Below are 18,959 nucleotides of genomic sequence, written 5' to 3'. Positions count from 1 at the left end.
GTATACATATAGCCCTTCCCTCTTGGACCTTCCTTCCGCACATCCACCCCCACCCCACCCATCTGGGTCATCAGAGAGCTCCCTGAGTGCTTACCATTGATGCTGATACTTTGGCCAATACTTGATATCCAATACTTTGGCCACCTGATGCAAAGAACCGACTCATTTGTAAAGACCCTGATGCTGGGAAAGATTGAAGGTGGGAGGAGAAGGGAATGACAGAGGATGAGATGGTTGGATGGCATCACTGACTCAATGGATATGAGTTTGGATAAACTGCGGGAGTTGGTGATGAGCAGGGAAGCCTGGTGTGCTACAGTTCATGGGGTTGCAAAGAGCCAGACTCAACTGCGCGACTGAACTGAACTGAGCTGATTGATGCTGGAAGGGTGGCCTCTCTGCGCCAGTGCCAAATCAAATCTCAGACATGGAGTTTCAGGTGAAGTAGAAAAAGATAGCTTTATTGTTTTGCCAGGCAAAAGGTGGCATAGCAGGTTCATGCCCCCCAAATCTATGTGTCTCTGCCTGGGAGCATCTGATGAGGACTTTGATAACAGTACTTCAAGGGTGGAGTAGCTGACAGGATTAAGGGTGTGCAGGGAAGATTCTGGAAGCTAGAGTCTTTCCGACAAGAATTGCGGGAGACAAGAGGCTTCTCTGCCCAGGACCCTACCTCTCCAGACCTCCCACCCCCGCTGCCACTAGTGCCTCTCCCCATTCTAAGTACTTCACATGTGTTAATATATTTGACCCTTAAAATAGTCCTGCACTATGAGGGTTCTTATTATACCTGTTGATAGATGAAGGAACAGCTCCAGTGCACATGGGCTAGGAACTTCCATAGGCACCCGTGGCCAGCAAGAAATTAAACTAGGGTTTCAACTCAGACTGCTCGAGAGCCCATTCTTCCAACTGCCACGCTAGAGAAGGTTACCAAGTCAAGTCTTGCAGAAGGAGAATCCGTGACCTAACTTCAGCAGTGTGTAAAGAATATTCCAGACAGATGGGTCTTCCTTTTGTCAACTGGAAAAAGCAAAAACAAAGTGCACAACCCAAAAGTTGAGAAATATGTTTTCTTTGGTGATCTTATTAAAAAACAGAGACATTACTTTGTCAACAAAGGTCCATCTAGTAAAGACTATGGTTTTTCCAGTGGTCATGTATGGATGTGAGAGTTGGACTGTGCAGAAAGCTGAGCGCCAAAGAATTGATGCTTTTGAACTGTGGTGTTAGAGAAGACTCTTGAGAGTCCCTTGGACTGCAAGGAGATCCAACCAGTCCATCCTAAAGGAGGTCAGTCCTGGGTGTTCATTGAAAGGACTGATGTTGAGGCTGAAACTCCAATATTTTGGCAACCTGATGCGAAGAGCTGACTCATTTGAAAAGACCCTGATGTTGGGAAAGATTGAAGGCAGGAGGAGAAGGGGATGACAGAGGATGAGACGGTTGGATGGCATCACCGTCTCAATGGACATGAGGTTGGGTGGACTCCGGGAGTTGGTGAGGGATAGGGAGGCCTGGCATGCTGCTATTCATGGGGTCGCAAAGAGTCGGACACGACTGAGCGACTGAACTGAACTGGGAACTATATAATCGGAATATAGGCCTGTCAGCTCTGAGGAAGCCAGGATATTGACATATAGAAATTTTTGCTGAAAAAAAAAGAAATGTAGTCAAACATCAAAAGATTGCCACTAATCACACACACACACACACACACACACACACACACACACACACACACAACCCAGATATCTCAAGTTAATTATTTTAGTGATTTTCTATGTATGGAAAGAGGCATGAGCGTGGGTTCATTGAAGTTATTCCTTAGACATGTGTCTTAGCTGTCTAGGGCCGGTATCCTGTTTCTCTCCATCCTGAATTCTCCTCAGGGCACTCCATTGGAGCTGGTTGCAGTGGCTGATGGCAGATTGCATTTGTTATTTACCGCAAAGGCAGGTAACATTTTTGGTCTACAATGTGCAAAGTCATGATCACACAGAAACTTTGACAGATGGAAAAATATGGAATAACGTTTATGGTAATAGAACCAGAAGCTAATTAACAGCATCTAGATGGAGAAGGAAATGGCAACCCACTCCAGTATTCTTGCCTGGAGAATCCCATGGACGGAGGAGCTTGGTAAGCTGCAGTCCACAGGGTCGCAAAGGGTCGGATACAGCTGAGCGACTTCACATACAGATGAGGTAAAAACTGTAAAGTCTTTTTTCTGTTTTAATTTTTTTTAGTTAGGACAATTACAAAATGAACAAAGAAAAAAAGCAAGTTCTTTGCCTGCTTTTGGTAGTATCTGTTCAAAAAATATAAAATGACAAATATTTGGAGTGATAATTTGATGGGGCAAACACACAAGAACACAAAGATGTCTTTCTTCCTGTTTTCCTCCTGCAATCCTTAGCTTTGCTTTCTGCCACAGAAGAATGAAGGTTTTTCCACCCCGCACATATTCTTAGGGAAACAGTAATCCCTATATGGTTTTCTCCTTATTTTACTTTCTCTTTGTATAAAACTATTCTTCACACTCTTGCCAACCTTTTAAGCTCCCCACCTACTATGGGAAGAAGGGAAAGCAATAGCAGACTAAATCTAGAGCTAGAAAAGTTCTTGAGATTGTTAGATCCCACTTTCCCATTTTCGTGACTTGAAAACTGAGGCCCCCGGGTTAAACAATTTTCCCAGGTTCATACAACCGATAGTGGCAAACCTGAGATAGAGCTTTTATCTCATTGCTTATCAGTGATCTTTTCCACTGTGCCTGGCTGTCCTCAAGTAGAAGGCTACTGGAAATAAAAATATTATCTAATTCGTCTAAATAACCTATCATTACAACAGAAACCATTTTTTGAACTTGGGACATTTTCAGAAGTTTATGGTCAGAGTACATGTTTTTGAGATGTGAGAGTGTTTGGGATAAATCGAGAGCCTTTGGTATGGCCTTCTAGGGATTCAGTGTATTCTAGTAAATTTCTCAGGCACCTCTACCCACATTGCACCACTGAGGGGGTCTGAGAGTTTCCACTGCCCAGCAGGTCCCTGAGCCGGGGAGTGAGGTGCCTCAGCCCCTTCTCACGATGCTCCCAGACTCTACTTGTTCTTCCCTTGCTCAGGGCTGAGGAGCCCGCAATCTGCAAACAGCGTCAGAGGTTCCATTTGGAGCATGTTACCCCTCTGCTCGGAGAAGGAAATGGCAGCCCACTCCAGCATTCTTTCCTTGAGAATCTCACAGACAGAAGAGCCTGGAGGGCTACAGTCCATGGGGTCACAAAGAGTCAGACACGACTGAGTAGCTAACACACACACCCCTCTGCTCAAAACCCTCAGAAGACCTTCTGTCTCATTCAGAATTAAAAGGAAAGACTTCACTGTGGCCTCGTAGACTCTAAGATCTTGCCGCAGGCTTCTTTGGCCTCGTCTTAGGCTCTCACTCAGCTCACCTGTAGAACAGGGTCCACTATAGACTAGCCTTTAGTAAATGCAGCTAGAATAAAGGTTATAACCCTCCCCTTCATTGCATAAGAGGCATTCATCCCTTCAAATACAAATGCCTTCTGAATACTTTTCTGTGGAAACACTGGGTGAGTTACTGGGGAACGGTGGGGAACAATGACAAGGCATCCCTGACCTGTGATGCTGACTGCCCAGTGTCCATGCAAACCTTGGTCAGCTAACCACGCAAACAGGTATAACGTTAGTACTCAGATGAGTGCTGCAAAGGAAACGTTCATGACATACTGGAGAGCTTGTTTGATGGAATCAGTGAAGGCATGGGCACCCTCCCTGAGCAAGGGATGAGAGATAATCACAGTTAACCTGTTCACTTAAGATTTATACTTTTCATTACTAAATAATGTAAATTTTACATTAAACGTATTCAAGTGGAGTTAACGATATGCATGCTGAAGGCTTCAGAGTAAAGGGTAATAATGTGCACAATTTACTTCATAATGTGTACAAAAAATAAATTGGGTTAATGGATAGATTTTGGGAAGGATAGATGGATTAATATGTAGTAAGGCAAATATAACACAGTGTTAACAATAGAATCTAGGTGATCGGTATTTGGGTGATCCCTGTAAATTTCTTTCAGATTTCCTATATGCTTGAAAATGCTCATATTGTTGGGGGGAAAAGTATTAACCAGATAAGGAGACTGGAGGGAACATCCCCCCCGCCCCCGCCCCGAGGGCACAGCATGTACAAATGTCGCTTACGTACCATTACACTTCCATTACTTTTGTGTTTTGGATGATGTCTGTAGAACAGTAAGTATCTTTCTAAATATTGGATGTAGTTTCAATTAATTAAGTTTGCCTTGTTTCTGCTTTGTACGCTGTTGACTGATTTTTATTAGCTGTAATATTAGATTGTCACTGACCTCCTTTTCTCCATTTGAGAATGCTGCAGCTGACAGTACTTCACAGAATCACTTTTTTTGTTGTTGTTTTAATACTTGCTATTTAGAAAGTCCTTGACAGTTTTCCCTTGTTATCTCTAATTTTCTTGAAGAGATCTCTAGTCTTTCCCATTCTGTTCTTGTCCTCTATTTCTTTGCATTGATCACTGAGGAAGGCTTTCTTATCTCTCCTTGCTATTCTTTGGAACTCTGCATTCAGATGCTTATATCTTTCCTTTTCTTCTTTGCTTTTCACTTCTCTTCTTTCCACAGCTATTTGTAAGGCCTCCTCAGACAGCCATTTTGCTTTTTTGCGTTTCTTTTCCATGGGGATGGTCTTGATCCCTGTCTCCTGTGCAATGTCAGGAACCTCTCTCCATAGTTCATCAGACACTCTGTCTATCAGATATAGTCCCATAAATCTATTTCTCACTTCCACTGTATAATCCTAAGGGATTTGATTTAGGTCATACTTGAATGGTCTAGTGGTTTTCCCTATTTTCTTCAATTAAAGTCTGAATTTGGTGATAAGGAGTTCATGAGCTGAGCCACAGTCAGCTGCCAGTCTTGTTTTTGTTGACTGTATAGAGCTTCTCTATCTTTCGCTGCAAAGAATATAATCAATCTGATTTCAGTGTTGACCATCTGGTGATGTCCATGTGTAGAGTCTTCTCTTGTGTTGTTGGGTGTTTGCTATGACCAGTGTGTTCTCTTGGCAAAACTCTATTAGCCTTTGCCCTGCTTCATTCTGTACTCTAAGGCCAAATTTGCCTGTTATTCCAGGTGTTTCTTGACTTCCTACTTTTGCATTGCAGTCCTCTATAATGAAAAGGACATGTTTTTTAGGTGTTAGTTCTACAAGGTCTTGTAGGTCTGCATAGAACCGTTCAACTTCAGCTTCTTCAGCATTACTGGTTGGGGCATAGGGTTGGATGACGATGATATTGAATGGTTTGCCTTGGAAACTAACAGAGATCCTTCTGTAGTTTTTGAGATTGCATCCAAGTACTGCATTTCAGACTCTTATTTTCCAGCAAAATTGAAAAACTGAGCAGTGGCCACAGGACTGGAAAAGGTCAGTTTTCATTCCAATCCCAAAGAAAGGCAATGCCAAAGAATACTCAAACTACCTCACAATTGCTCAAAATTCTCCAAACCAGGCTTCAGCAATATGTGAACTGTGAACTTCCAGATGTTCAAGCTGGTTTTAGAAAAGGCAGAGGAACCAGAGATCAAATTGCCAACATCTGCTGGATCATCAAAAAGCAAGAGAGTTCCAGAAAAACATCTATTTCTGCTTGATTGACTATGCCAAAGCCTTTGACTGTGTGGATCACAATAAACTGAAAAATTCTGAAAGAGATGGGAATACCAGACTACCTGACATGCCTCTTGAGAAACCTATATGCAAGTCAGGAAACAACAGTTAGAACTGGACATGGAACAGCAGACTGGTTCCAAATAGGAAAAGTAGTACGTCAAGGCTGTATATTGTCACCCTGCTTATTTAACTTATATGCAGAGTACATCATGAGAAACGCTGGGCTGGAAGAAGCACAAGCTAGAATCAAGATTGATGGGAGAAATATCAATAACCTCAGATATGCACATGACACCACCCTTATGGCAGAAAGTGAAGAAGAACTAAAGAGCCTCTTGATGAAAGTGAAAGAGGAGAGTGAAAAAGTTGGCTTAAAGCTCAACATTCAGAAAACAAAGATCATGGCATCTGGTCCCATCACTTCATGGGAAATAGATGGGGAAACAGTGGAAACAGTGTCAGACTTTATTTTGGGGGGAGCTCCAAAATCACTGCAAATGGTGATTGCTGCCATGAAATTAAAAGACACTCCTTGGAAGGAAAGTTATGACCAACCTAGATACCATATTCAAAAGCAGAGACATTACTTTGCCAACAAAGGTCCATCTAGTCAAGGCTTTTTTTTTTTTCCAGTAGTCATGTATGGCTGTGAGAGTTGGACTGTGAAGCAAGCTGAGTGCTGAAGAATTGATGCTTTTGAACTGTGGTACTGGAGAAGACGCTTAAGAGTGCGTTGGACTACAAGGAGATCCAACCAGTCCACCCTAAATCAGTCCTGGGTGTTCACTGGAAGGACTGGGTGTCCATTGAAAGGACTGACAGTGAAGCTGAAACTCCAATACTTTGGCCACCTCATGCAAAGAGTTGACTCATTGGAAAAGATCCTGATGCTGGGAGGGATTGAGGGCAGGAGGAGAAGGGGACGACCGAGGATGAGATGGCTGGATGGCATCACCGACTCGATGGACATGAGTTTGGGTAAACTCTGGGAGTTGGTGATGGACAGGGAGGCCTGGCGTGCTGCAATTCATATGGTTGTGAAGAGTCGGACACAACTGAGTGACTGAACTGAACTGAACTGAGTTTTCAATGCACTTTCACAGTCACGCTTCCTTAATAGTCACAGTTACCCTCTGAGTGTGGAATAATAGAGATCATCATTGTGTATGCCTGTTTTGCAAATAAAAGATTGAAGGTTAGAAGGGCAGGGCAGGAATTCTCTGGTGGTCCAATGGTTAGGGCTCCGAGCTTTCACTGCTGAGGGTGTGGATTCGATCCCTGGTGACCCTCAAGATCCACACTAAGATCCACAAGGTGCATGGCGTGGCAAAAAAAAAAAAAAAAGAAAATCAACTGAAAAAGAAGGGCAGGGGAAAGTGATACTCCTCAGACCACAAAATACAGGTAATATTATTGGAACTATGCCGCTCCACAAATAAGGCAGACTGACTTCTGATTCAGCATCCCTTCCACCTCATCACTGTTCTCCAAACACATGACTGGGACCAGTACATCCATAAGCACATTCTTAACCTACCACCTCAAGTAGAAATTGCTAAACTCAGTCTCTTCCAGGAAACCCTTGCTGACACTATTTGCCCATTATTAACATGCAATCACATTTTGGGGGCAAACCTTCTCAAATTTCTTTCCTTTGTTGAGTACATTTAGTTTTAGTTTTAAGAAATGAAGTGACTTCATAAATGAAAATGTGGACCGCAAGAGCCTCCTCCTTATAGACTGGTTGTAAGAGCCTGATTCATCACCTAGCCTACAGAGAACACTAAACTAGTCCTCTTTAGTCTTTGTATCTTGTTGTTCTTTTGTATCAGGAGTGGCAGGAAAAAATATTTAAAGAGGGGATCTGGAGCGAAAGAGAGCTGTTTATTCCTTCTGACTTCCTTTCTCCTTCAGCTCATTCTTGATGTTCTCTTATTGGAAAAAAAAAAATCCCCAAATTAAGATAACGATAAGATCATGTGTTGACTGTAACTCATAATTTGGTTATATCTAGAAATCAGTAATCTAGAATGACAGTTTTGTATTGGTCTTCACTGAAAAAGATTATTGTTGATGAGATTTGGAAAATACCTAGACCACCTTCTTCTCAAATTTTCCAGTAAAGATATGCTACCTATTCTCCTATTTCATAAATTTGTGCTTTTAAAGGAAATCTTCTACCACATTTGATTAGAATGCTACTACATGAAGACAAATAGAATTTGTTACTGACAAAAGTTCTGGGTTTTAAATGAAATATAGTAACTGATGTTAAATTGCCACATTAAGCTGATGTTTTGTTTTACCGAGCCTGTGTACCCTCTTATCCCAAGACACATGTTAACATTTCTAAGTGGGTGTCTAATTTTGAAATCTCTGTTAAAGTGAAGCCGAATCTGGCCTCTGTACCCAGGCACCAAATTCAATCTTAGACACACAGTTTTGGCTGAAGTAGAAAAGAAGAGCTTTATTGCTTTACCCGGCCCAGAAAAGCCACAGCGGGCTAATGCCCTCAAAGCTGTGTGTCCCAACCTGGAGGTATAGTGAAAAGTTTTACAGTAATAGTTCAAGAGGACATGGTCAGCTTGTGGACATTCTTCTGATTGGTTGGTGGTGAGGTAGGTGGGAGTCAGCATCATCAACCTTCTGGTCCCCAGTGGTCTGGGCAGCAGACTGCCTTGTGGGGAGTTCAGTATCTGCAAAACAGCTCCACTGTTATGTATCCCTTGTGAGGGAAACTGGACTTTACCCAAGGCTGCCCTATTGTTTTGTTTTGTTTTGTTTTGTTTGACTTCCATGTCTTAGCATCCCCTTCCTTCCCTAATTAGCAACTGTTTGAACCTGCTCCTTAGAACACTGAGAATGTTATAGTAGTTTGGTAGTTTAAGTTGCTAAGTCACGCCCGACTCTTGTGACCTCGTGGACTGTAGCCCGCCAGGCTCCTGTGTTCATGGGATTTTCCAGGGAAAAGTACCAGAATGGGTTTGCTCTTTGCTTCTCCAAGGGATCTTCCAGACCCAGGAATTGAACCCGGGTCTCCTGCATCACAAGCGGATTCCTGCACTGCAGCCAGATTCTTTACTGACTAAGCTACAAGGGAAGCCTCATGGAGGCTGAATAAAGCCCATCTTCTATAAGTAAGAAATGGGGGCGACTCAGAGGCTCTTGTGCTCAGAAGTCCCACAGGGTCCCACTTGGTATCAAAAGTACACAATCTAGAAATAAAGGACTCCTCTAATATTCCAAAGAATCCACACAACTTTGAGCATTGGGGCTCTTTGAAGGACATGTATCTACAAAATGACTTTACCGGCCTGTTTTCTGCTACTTTTTCGCTTGGTTCCAACAAGTGTCCTACAGTTTGGGTGAAAAGAGGACCCTGTGAAGCAGATACAGCTGTGCTGAGTTGAGTCCCCCAAGTGAAAAAGGCAGACAGTCTCTTCTCTTCATGATCTCAGTCTTCCTCTCCTTCCAACTTGTTTACGCAGGTCCTTTTACCACTTTCAGCCATTTGTCAAGAAAAGTTTTGCAGTGGATCTCTTTCCAAATGAAACTTCATTGCATTTTTGAACCCCAATAAACTGCTTCATAACCTCTTTTACTTAATATCTGTATGGTACCAGAAGTGCACACACATTTTTAAAGTAAAAATATAGATACTATATCCTTTATCATCTGAACCTCAAAACACGTGATTTCAATAGCCCTATAAGAAAATGGTGGTTGTTATATGTTAATAAGAAAATAGACACATGGAGTTTTACGAAGAAAAGTATATTTGCTAAATATACCTATTAAATCTGTTTTGTAAGCTTTGTCTACGCGAGACAGGAATCTTAAGAATTGCAGTGAAGCTCCTTTCTAGTTCTAATAACTGCTACTTATGTTGTCATGCTGTATTATCCAATTTCCCTGAAGTCTGAAGCAGAGGAGTGCCTAAAGAAAAATATTCTGTGCACCAGTACAAACCGTTCAGCTCCATAGCAGTTGGGTGTGTGTTGAAGGTTTTGGAATAGTACAATTGCCAGCTGATTCATGGCCCTTTCCAACAGATATCTAAACAAGCCTGTAGGTGCAAAAGCCGGAAGACTTGACAGACAGGATTTCTGAATTTCACTGTTGTTTCTACCACTGGATCTTACCCTTAGTCTAGAGAAAATAAATGAAACAGCAGACTTTTACTTCTAGGTTTTTAATGTAGAGGCCAGGATTCAGTAGGTTGGTTAGAACATGGTAACTCTGCCTTTGTCTTCAGGCGGCCAACATTTATTAAAACACCTCTTGTGGGCAGTTTGTGTGTTATACTAGTGTTAGATGTTACAAAAAAGAAAAGGAAATATTAGTATCATGAAACTCAATCTCATACCTAACATCTTTTAATCAACAGAAAAAATGTCCCAACCCCTTGTGTGTGTGTGTGTATTGGATGCATGGTCTTAAGCACAGATGCTTCAGAACTGACAAAATGAAATTCTTCCCGGGTTCAAGTTCTCCAAGGACATATCTTCAGAATTCTAGCTGCTAAGAGTTGATGGCTAGCTCAGGATTAGGAATGTACTTAAAGCACATACTGTTACAGCTTCGGGCTGCTCTCCTTTTCAATTGGTGATTTACCAGGAAAATAGACTACTTGGGTTTACATAACAATTTTGCCACTGTGTGAGTGACTGTAGGGTTACTTACACTTTGCTCCTCAGTTGCTTCATCTGCAAAGTGGGGAAAACAGTATCTACATTATATGGTGGTATGAGGATTAAGAATTGTATTGTAAAACTGAATTACATTTGCATAGTTCAGTTTTTAATTGTCCTACTACATAGAAGTAGGTAAATTAATCATTTGCTTCCTAGGCCAGTGGAAGTCCAGTTTCTTAAGCCTCTGAGATAAACCACATACTATATTCCTTGTGTTGTATTGATCTTTACGAAATGGAGTCTTAGTTCTGAATTTCTGTTTGTTTTCAAATTTGATATGAAATTTAGTATCTTGTAACATTTTCAAAAGAGAAATAATCTTTAAACCCCTCTATGATTGTCTGATTTAGTTTTTCTTGGAAATTGGTTTCAGGAAATTAAAGACAGGTTAAGGACCTGTCATTTGCTAGTGCCATCATTAAAACTTTAGAAGTTGTTCCCTTAATCCTACCAGAGAAGACTTATCTGTGCCCTTTAAAGCATTCAACTATGTAAGGCAGAAATAATTAACCAACTTAAAAAATAAAAAGCTTCCCTGACTGTCCGTGAGGTGTTTTGCCCTAAGAGCTAGCAGGCTGTAGGCCCTCATAGTATCTCTAAAATCCAACAAACCCTGGTTAGACTTCCCATCTGCTATTACTTCTTGTCTTTCTAGCACAGGAAACTTTTGCGGGAAGGTGAACTTGAAATGCCATGTAATGTGACAAGACCCTAATCACAGAATCCCAGCCAGCCTCACGTTAAAAAAGAAAACAAAAAATAGAGTTCGAATGTGAATGTGCATACTCTTAAGTCTGTATTTGAAAGTGGTAGGTTTAAGCGCACTTACATGCATATAGAGAAAAGGACAAAAAATAAATGTGCTCCCCAATACCACTCAGTCGTAAAATTAAGAGACCTGAGAGGCCGCAGGCCTGGTCTCATTATCTTCATTACTTCATATCTTATTGTTGCAGATGACTTAAAAATCTCAGCATCTGTACGTGTAATTTCCTTAAAATAAATGCAGTTAATTTTTTTCTTTGTTCTTACATCTTTTGCATATGCATATTCTCCTTCCAGTAAATTAAAAGTTCCTGCAGAACAGAAAGTGTGCTGTCTACGTCTTACGAATTTTTCTGTGTTACCTAGATAATACATTTGGTGTTAATCGATTGACTAGAATATAAGGATAAAGAGAAAGACGTGTGTACCAGAAAATATTTCTGATATTGAATGAGATATTGCAAAACAACCCAAAAATGGAATATAAAATAATCACAACTGAAAAAGATGAAGAGAAAATATGAAGATATTAACTGAGACACAGGAGGTTGGGGATGGAAGTAGAAAAATAACTGTACGTAAGAAGGAGCCAAGCAATTTTTTTAAGATTGAAGGTTTACTCAAAAAAAGTCACCATTTGAATAAGTACCCCCAAACATAATCAAATAGTCAAAATAAACTAGTACATGTAAACATGCAACCAAAAAAACCTTTTTCATGCATCACTTGGTTGATTGAAAATTCTAAGCCAAAATACTTACATAATCTACTGGTTTTACAGTAGGGAAAAGATTATTTGCTTATTTTAAGATCACAATGAGTTTAACATATTAATATTTAACCCAAGTTTAGAGCATCACTTTTGAGTGAGAAAAATTATGAGATGAGAAAATGAAAGTTTTTAAATAACAAGTTGTACTAAAGCTATTGTTTATGAAGAAGAGTTTATCCAATGCATAAAATTCTGCTTTAAAATCACCATGGCATTGATTTGTATTTTACTATTCAAGGGCCAATATAATTCTTGAGGAAAGCTATAATTTTACTATTTAAATGAATGTAGCATATATGGTGGCTAAAACTACTAGTTCTCCTAAATCTACACGTGAGAGACTATGCTAAGAAACATCACTTTTTTTTTTTTAGTGAAATATAGTTCATTAGCAATGCTGTGTTAATTTCTTATGTACAACATACTGTGATCCAGCTATAAATGTATGCACAGTCTTTTTTATATTTTTTCCATTATGATTTATCTCAGGATATTGAATAGAGTTCTCCGTGCTGTCCAATAGGACCTTGTTGTTTATGAATTCCAGGTGTAATAGTCCGCATCTACTAACTTCAGACTTACAGGCCATCCCTTCCTGCTCCCTCCCCTGGCAGCAAGAAGACTGTTGTCTGTTGTCTGTGAGTCTAAGAAACATGTTTTGATGAATCCATCCTACGTATGAAAACATTAAATTAAGCTATTTAAAATGCATGGCGGTTTAAGTTGAGCACATGCTACAAAAAGACTAACAATAGTACAAGTTAAGGGGAAGGAACAAAACACTTAAGTCCTTTAAGTGGAACTTGGAAAGGAAGTTTAAGTAGAACTTGAAAAGTTAAGAAAGTGACGAAACAGCATTTACAACTTAACAATTTCGAAAAACGAAGTAAGGATGTTTCCACTCTTCTCTCAAAAATCACATTAGAAAAATGCAAATATGAAGAAATAGAAGCAGTGGATTACACATTAATAACTAGAAGACATCTATAACTCCAAAGAAGATAGGGCAAAATGACTCATAACAATAAAGAGGGTAAAATGACTCTTAACATGCCTGTCAAGGGGAGAGCTTTGGAAGGCAGATTTTATTCAGCCTGTAGAATTTCAGAAAGGTGTTTGAGCTGGTGGCACTTTTTTATTGCAGAAGGAAAGAGTGGAAATAAGGACATTGGAAGTGTCTTCAAGGAAGAGTTAGAGCCTCCAAACTGTCTCCATCCGTACCTCTCTGCACACCTTTCAGGGAGCCATAAGGGTATACTCTGGAGAAGCGCTGAATTAGAGGTGAAGGCAGAGAGCGGCAGCAGTGTGAGACAGGGATCCGAACAGGAAATAAAAGTGGGTCTATCAGATGATGACAACACCAGTTCCTAACCCTGTCTAGTTCCCCAAAGAAATTGAACTCCCCCTGAGAAAAAACCCTCTTGTACATATAATATGGAGCCTCCTCCCAGTTAAAAAAAAAAAAAAAAGCCATCTGACCACCTGATTAGCCTACAGTTTGATTATATAAGCTCAGGTATTTTTGCAACAAATTATGTGCTATGCATTGGTAACTAACAAACCATGAAATCTTACAGCTTAACACTGTGCAGTTTGCTTTTTCATGCCCATTACGTTCCAATACAGTGGGTGGCTCTTCTCTGTCTTGTAGTTCTGCCCTCTGGAACATGTGGTCTCCAGGGTCCTTATGGCAGGATGTAAGACGGAAGAGGGAACACACAGACTCAACCCTCTCGGTCCAGAAGGGACACTCGTCACTTTCATTCATAATCTGTTGTGCAGATCTGTTCATGTGGGAGACATGGAGGAACACTTGGAACACTAACTTCTCAACAGCTCCGTGCAATCTTCCGTGCAGGTCCTTGCAGACCCCTTTCTTCCCATGCCATAGCCGCGGGGGTTGTTTTTAATTTCATTGAATATTTACAGTTTGTTTTGAATGTAAAAGCTATCTATGTGCCTGCCCTGTGACAGGAGTTAGAATACAGAGGTGTGTATGGTACAGTCACTGGTCTCAAGGTTATTCTACATTTAACTTTTTAATTCAGTATTGGCTTTGAAATAATTTTCAGGTCATTCCCTCTTAGTGGTTATATTGGTATGTATAAATCAGTGACTAGCTAATCAAAGACTGTAGAAGTTATTGATTTGTAATCAACAGGACCTTTTGTCCCTGTGGCGAAATCTTTAATTTCAGATATTTCTTCCAAGTCTTTTGAGAACTGCGCTTTTTCTTTTTAACTCAAACAATTGTTGAGAGCTCTTTTCTTCTTTACAATGGCAACATGTAAGGATCTCTAATGGGCTCTGTAGATAAGTAAATGCAAATTTATCTGTTTCTCATTATTACCTTGTGATTTATTTCTGATGTGCACTGAAGCAGGTTTGTAAATTAATATGAAATTCTCTATAGAAAGTTTCATAGCATATCAGTTGAAAGCAGTTATCTAGGAAGAGCTTTGTATCTGAGGCAGTTTGCAAATGTATCTCATATATTTCTTTGAAACTTTTATTTTCTGATTTGAAAACATACATTTATCTTAGAAATACTATTTCTTCTTAGTTGACTCTCTCAATCTACAGCTTGAACTGCTTATGCCAGTGGTACAGACGATTTTTAGTAGTTGGATTCTGAGAGTATTGATCAATTTTTTATTATGTTTGCTTGCCTTGTTTTCTTTTCTAGAGTACCCGAGTGGCTTTGGACCATCTGGAGTCTGTGCCTGAGAAACTGAGCCTACTAGAAGATTTCAAAGGCTTCCGAGTGAGAAAGAGTTGGCTTGTCTCTTTCAGTATTTGTATCTGAGTGAGAACAAGTGACATCTTCCTGATGTGCAAAGAAAATTGTGGGGAGGGAGGAAAACCAAAGAGCTTGGAGACTCTTAGCTCTCAATCTTATCCAAGTTTATTGACATTTGTGAAGCCAGGCTTGAAAATAATGGAATTTATATGTTAGCACAATAAAGGAAAATAGAGACTTTTACCCTATTACCAGAAGCTCATTTGGCTCCCTAAAGCTTTCATTATAATTTAGAAAAATCTAAGAATTAAAATACATTACATTGGTAATATATAACTTTTTGATGAGCAGTTTTCATTTGTGAATTACCTTCTTTTATTAAATCATTTAATTTCCAGAGTACTGTTTGTCTTAGAGATACAGTAGTACACAGGTTATCCCTATATGACAATATAATGATTCAAATCCACATAAAATTTTAGATTTTGTATCTAATGCTATTTATTGATAGAACTCTAACCACAAAGGATTTCCTTATGAAGTCAGTTAATTACGTATGTGGGTTTACCTACTATAATCTTTTTTTTTTTTAAGTTGCTCATAGAGGAGAGAGGCAAAGCAAATAACCCTGCCGCCCAGTCATGCCAAACAAGGTCCAGCCCAGATAGCATTTTCACATGTCCCCTTAGGGATGCATATGTAGTGGACAGTTTTCATGATCTGTAATTTTTTTGACCCTGTATGAACAAACATAGGTGAGAGTCTCTTTTTGAAAAGCATTAACCGTTCATTTCACATTGCCTTTAAAACATAACTTATATTTAGGTTCTGCTCAACTCTAACATACTTGAGACTATAGTAAGTAAAAAATATAAGGCAGATCATGCCATATTGATTCTTGGAGGTATTAATGCGATTCAGCTTTCAAGGTCTATACTATTTTAAAATTTCACTGTGTATTTTGCTAGTTGAGTAACTGAGCATTTTTGAGTGGGATCTAAGGAGCTGCCACATGTGGGAATCTAGACTATCACGTATAGAATAAAACCAGGCATTTCTAGTGTACTTTATTAAAGCTTCAATTCTTTCTCATGATTCGATTTTATATTTGTAGTCTAAATCTCAGTCTCTATCAAACAATTATGAAAAATGTACAAAAAGATATAATCTCTGTTCACCCTTATGTGACCCAATGCAGAAAGGAGACAATATGTTACACCCATGTCCTTTCCACTCTTTTCTCTTCAGATAATAGAAGTTACCACAGTGAATGAAGGGCAGGCAAGAGAGAAAGTATTAGAAACAGTATTAGAAACATTTGTCACCCGAGAAACGGATGCCTGTCTTCAGTTCAGTTCAGTTCAGTCGCTCAGTCGTGTCCGACTCTTTGCGACCCCATGAATCGCAGTACACCAGGCCTCCCTGTCCATCACCAACTCCCGGAGTTCACTCAGACTCACGTCCATCGAGTCAGTGATGCCATCCAGCCATCTCATCCTCTGTCGTCCCCTTCTCCTCCTGCCCCCAGTCCCTCCCAGCATCAGAGTCTTTTCCAATGAATTAACTCTTTGCATGAGGATGCCTGTCTTATACCAATATAAAAATGTAAAATTTAACCTCCGGTAACAGCTCATTTTTCCTCAGTGGCCTACATTAAACAGAATGTTCACAAGTACAATGTAAAAGTTGTTCTCTACTATTGCCAAATTTCTGTATTGTTTTTCATCATATGGGCTATTAATTATCTACAAATTTAGCTTGTGTGTATGCACACTCACATAGAAAGATGGTGAAATTTTTAGAGACAATGTTTTTCAAAATTTAGAATTGTACTTTTAGTCATTCAAATTGAAACATCTACGTTTAAAATGTAAAGATATTCCTTAGCAAGTATTACGCACTATATATGGCAAGCAAAAGCTAAGCATTTTATATTTCTTCACATCCTCAGAGACACATTATAGGTTGGCATTATTTTCCCTCCTTTTACTACTCAAACTTAAGCTTGGAGTGTGTAGATTATATAAAACTATGATATAATTCTACATATTTATAGGAAAGCCCATCTGTTTTGCCTACTGCCTCTAGCCTGAAACCCAGTCCCATATATTCTAAAGCCATCTATATGATAAAAAGAGGTCATGTAATCAATTAATGAAAACATTGCCTTAAATAAAAATATATAAAGCTTTTAGATTACTAGATGTAAATTATATTTTTCAAATCCTTAAAACTTTCTAAAATTCAATGTGCGGTTAACAAGTTTAAAAACCTAAGTTCTGGTTCATGCCCCTGCCCCAGACAAATCATTTAATATCTTAGAGCTTATTTCCTCATCCATAAAATGAGAGACTTGAACAATATTATCTCTGTTGTTCCTACTCACACTGGCATCACTAGCATATATGTGAAAATGCATTTCACATGGTTTTGGACGACACTGTAGTCTCTGACAACTAAATGTGAATACAGATGTCATCTTACTTAGATGATCTTGACTTTATTCTTATTTAAAGGTGTCATAGTCTCTGTCTCTCTCTGTTTCTCTCTGTCCCTCCCTCCCTGTCCCACTTCATTTTTAAATTGTTAATCCTTATTTTGAAAGGAATGGTTCAGCACCCACAATCCTACATTTAAACATTACATATTTGATATGGAGGAGAGGGAACAGCTTTGGGTTCCAAGGTCACTCTGCCACAAATTGCCTAGCCTTGGATAGGTCATTCTTAACTTACCTGGGATGTAACTTTTTTTTTTAAATAAAAATGATAACTTTGGAATTCTAATACCCCTTCTGGTCTGAACATTCAAAAAGTTATTTGGGGAGCTAAATTCCATAGATGATTTTTCTTATATATGAAAATCAGTTGCCCTAATTCTGTTTCATTTCTCCCTAATTCATACTAGAAGGGTCTACATAGGGGACTTCCCTGGTAGTACAGTGGTTAAGATTCCAGGTTTCCAATGCAGGGGTTGCCCAGTTTAGATCCCTGCTTGCGGAGCTAAAATCTGATATGCCCTGCAGTGCAGCAAAAAAAAAAAAAAAGTCTAAGTAACAGGCTGCAGTGACTGCTTGCTGTGTTCTATCCTCTCTCCTCAGAAAGAAGGAAAAATAGAAAGGCAGGCAGGCCCTGGTAGTTTTTTCTGTCTTAATTTATTACCTGAATCTTTTCATGCTTTTGAGGGCTAGTGAGCTATTCCTTTTTTTCTTCAAGATATTTTTGATGTGGACCATTTTTAAAGTCTTTATTGAATTTGTTACAAGGTTGCTTCTGTTTTATGGTGTTGGTCTTTTGGCCCTGAAGCATTTGGGATCTGAGTTCCCCAGTCAGGGATCGAACCCATACCCCCTGCATTGGAACACAAAGTCTTAACCACTGGACCACCAGGGAAGTCCCAAGATGAGCTATCCTTACATTTAAAAATCTACATGAAATAATAGAAGGTAGTGTTAAAGAAAGAGAATTTTTTTTTTTTGCTAAGTGCAATTCTAAGGGACAGTGAAGGGAGCCTATGATTTGTCTGTATATCCCTCTAAATGCCTCTAATAGTTTATTATCTAGGTATCAAAACTTTCTCAGCTTAATTTCAAGCTCTGGTTTCTCTTTCATCTACCAATTTAGACCCTTTCTTGTTTTTGCAGGGTTCCCGCAGTTTATCTGACAGAATTGACGGGAGATATTCGAAATACCGAGTTCACAGAGATTCTCTTCAGCAGTGCCGGGATGACACCAAGCTCAGAATCCAAAGCTTCAAAGTAATGTCCTTTATATACATTTGCAGACTTTGGGTGTCACCCATGGTTATGACTATAGCTTTCTAAGCAGGCCCTGCGGCATTTGCATAAGGGTACTTAATGAAAGAAATGTCTTGATGTAAGAGATAGATCTTCAATATTGTAGAAGTAGAAAATAAAAATTCAGGGATTGTGTTTATAACTTTTTATCTGAGAACTAATCTGTAAGTGTATGCCATTGTGGCTCAGCTGGTAAAGAATGTGCCTGCAGTACGGAAGACCTGGGTTCAATCCCTGGATTGGGAAGATCCCCTGGAGAAGGGAAGGGCTACCCCCTCCAGTATTCTGACCTAGAGAATGTATAGTCCATGGGGTCGCAAAGAGTAGGACAGGACTGAGCGATTTTTGCTTTCTTTCCTTTCATTTTCATTGTTGCTTAATATGTTTGTCTATGGGAGTTGATGCTACTTAGGAAATCCTGGTGGGCTTCCCAGATGGCTCAGTGGAAAAGAATCTG

The 18,959-nt window shown here is 39.6% G+C and overlaps 1 protein-coding gene across 7 annotated transcripts in view; it reads left to right on the top strand.

The window, feature by feature from the left end:
- CEP128 (centrosomal protein 128) overlaps positions 1-18,959 on the top strand; it is a 456,691-nt gene that overhangs the window by 411,458 nt on the left and 26,274 nt on the right. For all 7 annotated transcript variants that reach the window (XM_069595215.1, XM_069595218.1, XM_069595214.1 and 4 more), the window contains 2 exons: positions 14,653-14,730; positions 18,350-18,463. In XM_069595215.1, coding sequence (XP_069451316.1) covers positions 14,653-14,730; positions 18,350-18,463 — 192 coding nt within the window. The remainder of the gene's footprint in view (positions 1-14,652; positions 14,731-18,349; positions 18,464-18,959) is intronic.

The sequence above is a fragment of the Ovis canadensis genome, chromosome 7, assembly GCF_042477335.2.
Source record: "Ovis canadensis isolate MfBH-ARS-UI-01 breed Bighorn chromosome 7, ARS-UI_OviCan_v2, whole genome shotgun sequence".
Classification (NCBI taxonomy): Eukaryota; Metazoa; Chordata; class Mammalia; order Artiodactyla; family Bovidae; genus Ovis; species Ovis canadensis.
The sequence above is the reverse complement of the archived record's forward strand: the minus strand, read 5'-3'. Positions and strand labels throughout refer to the sequence as shown.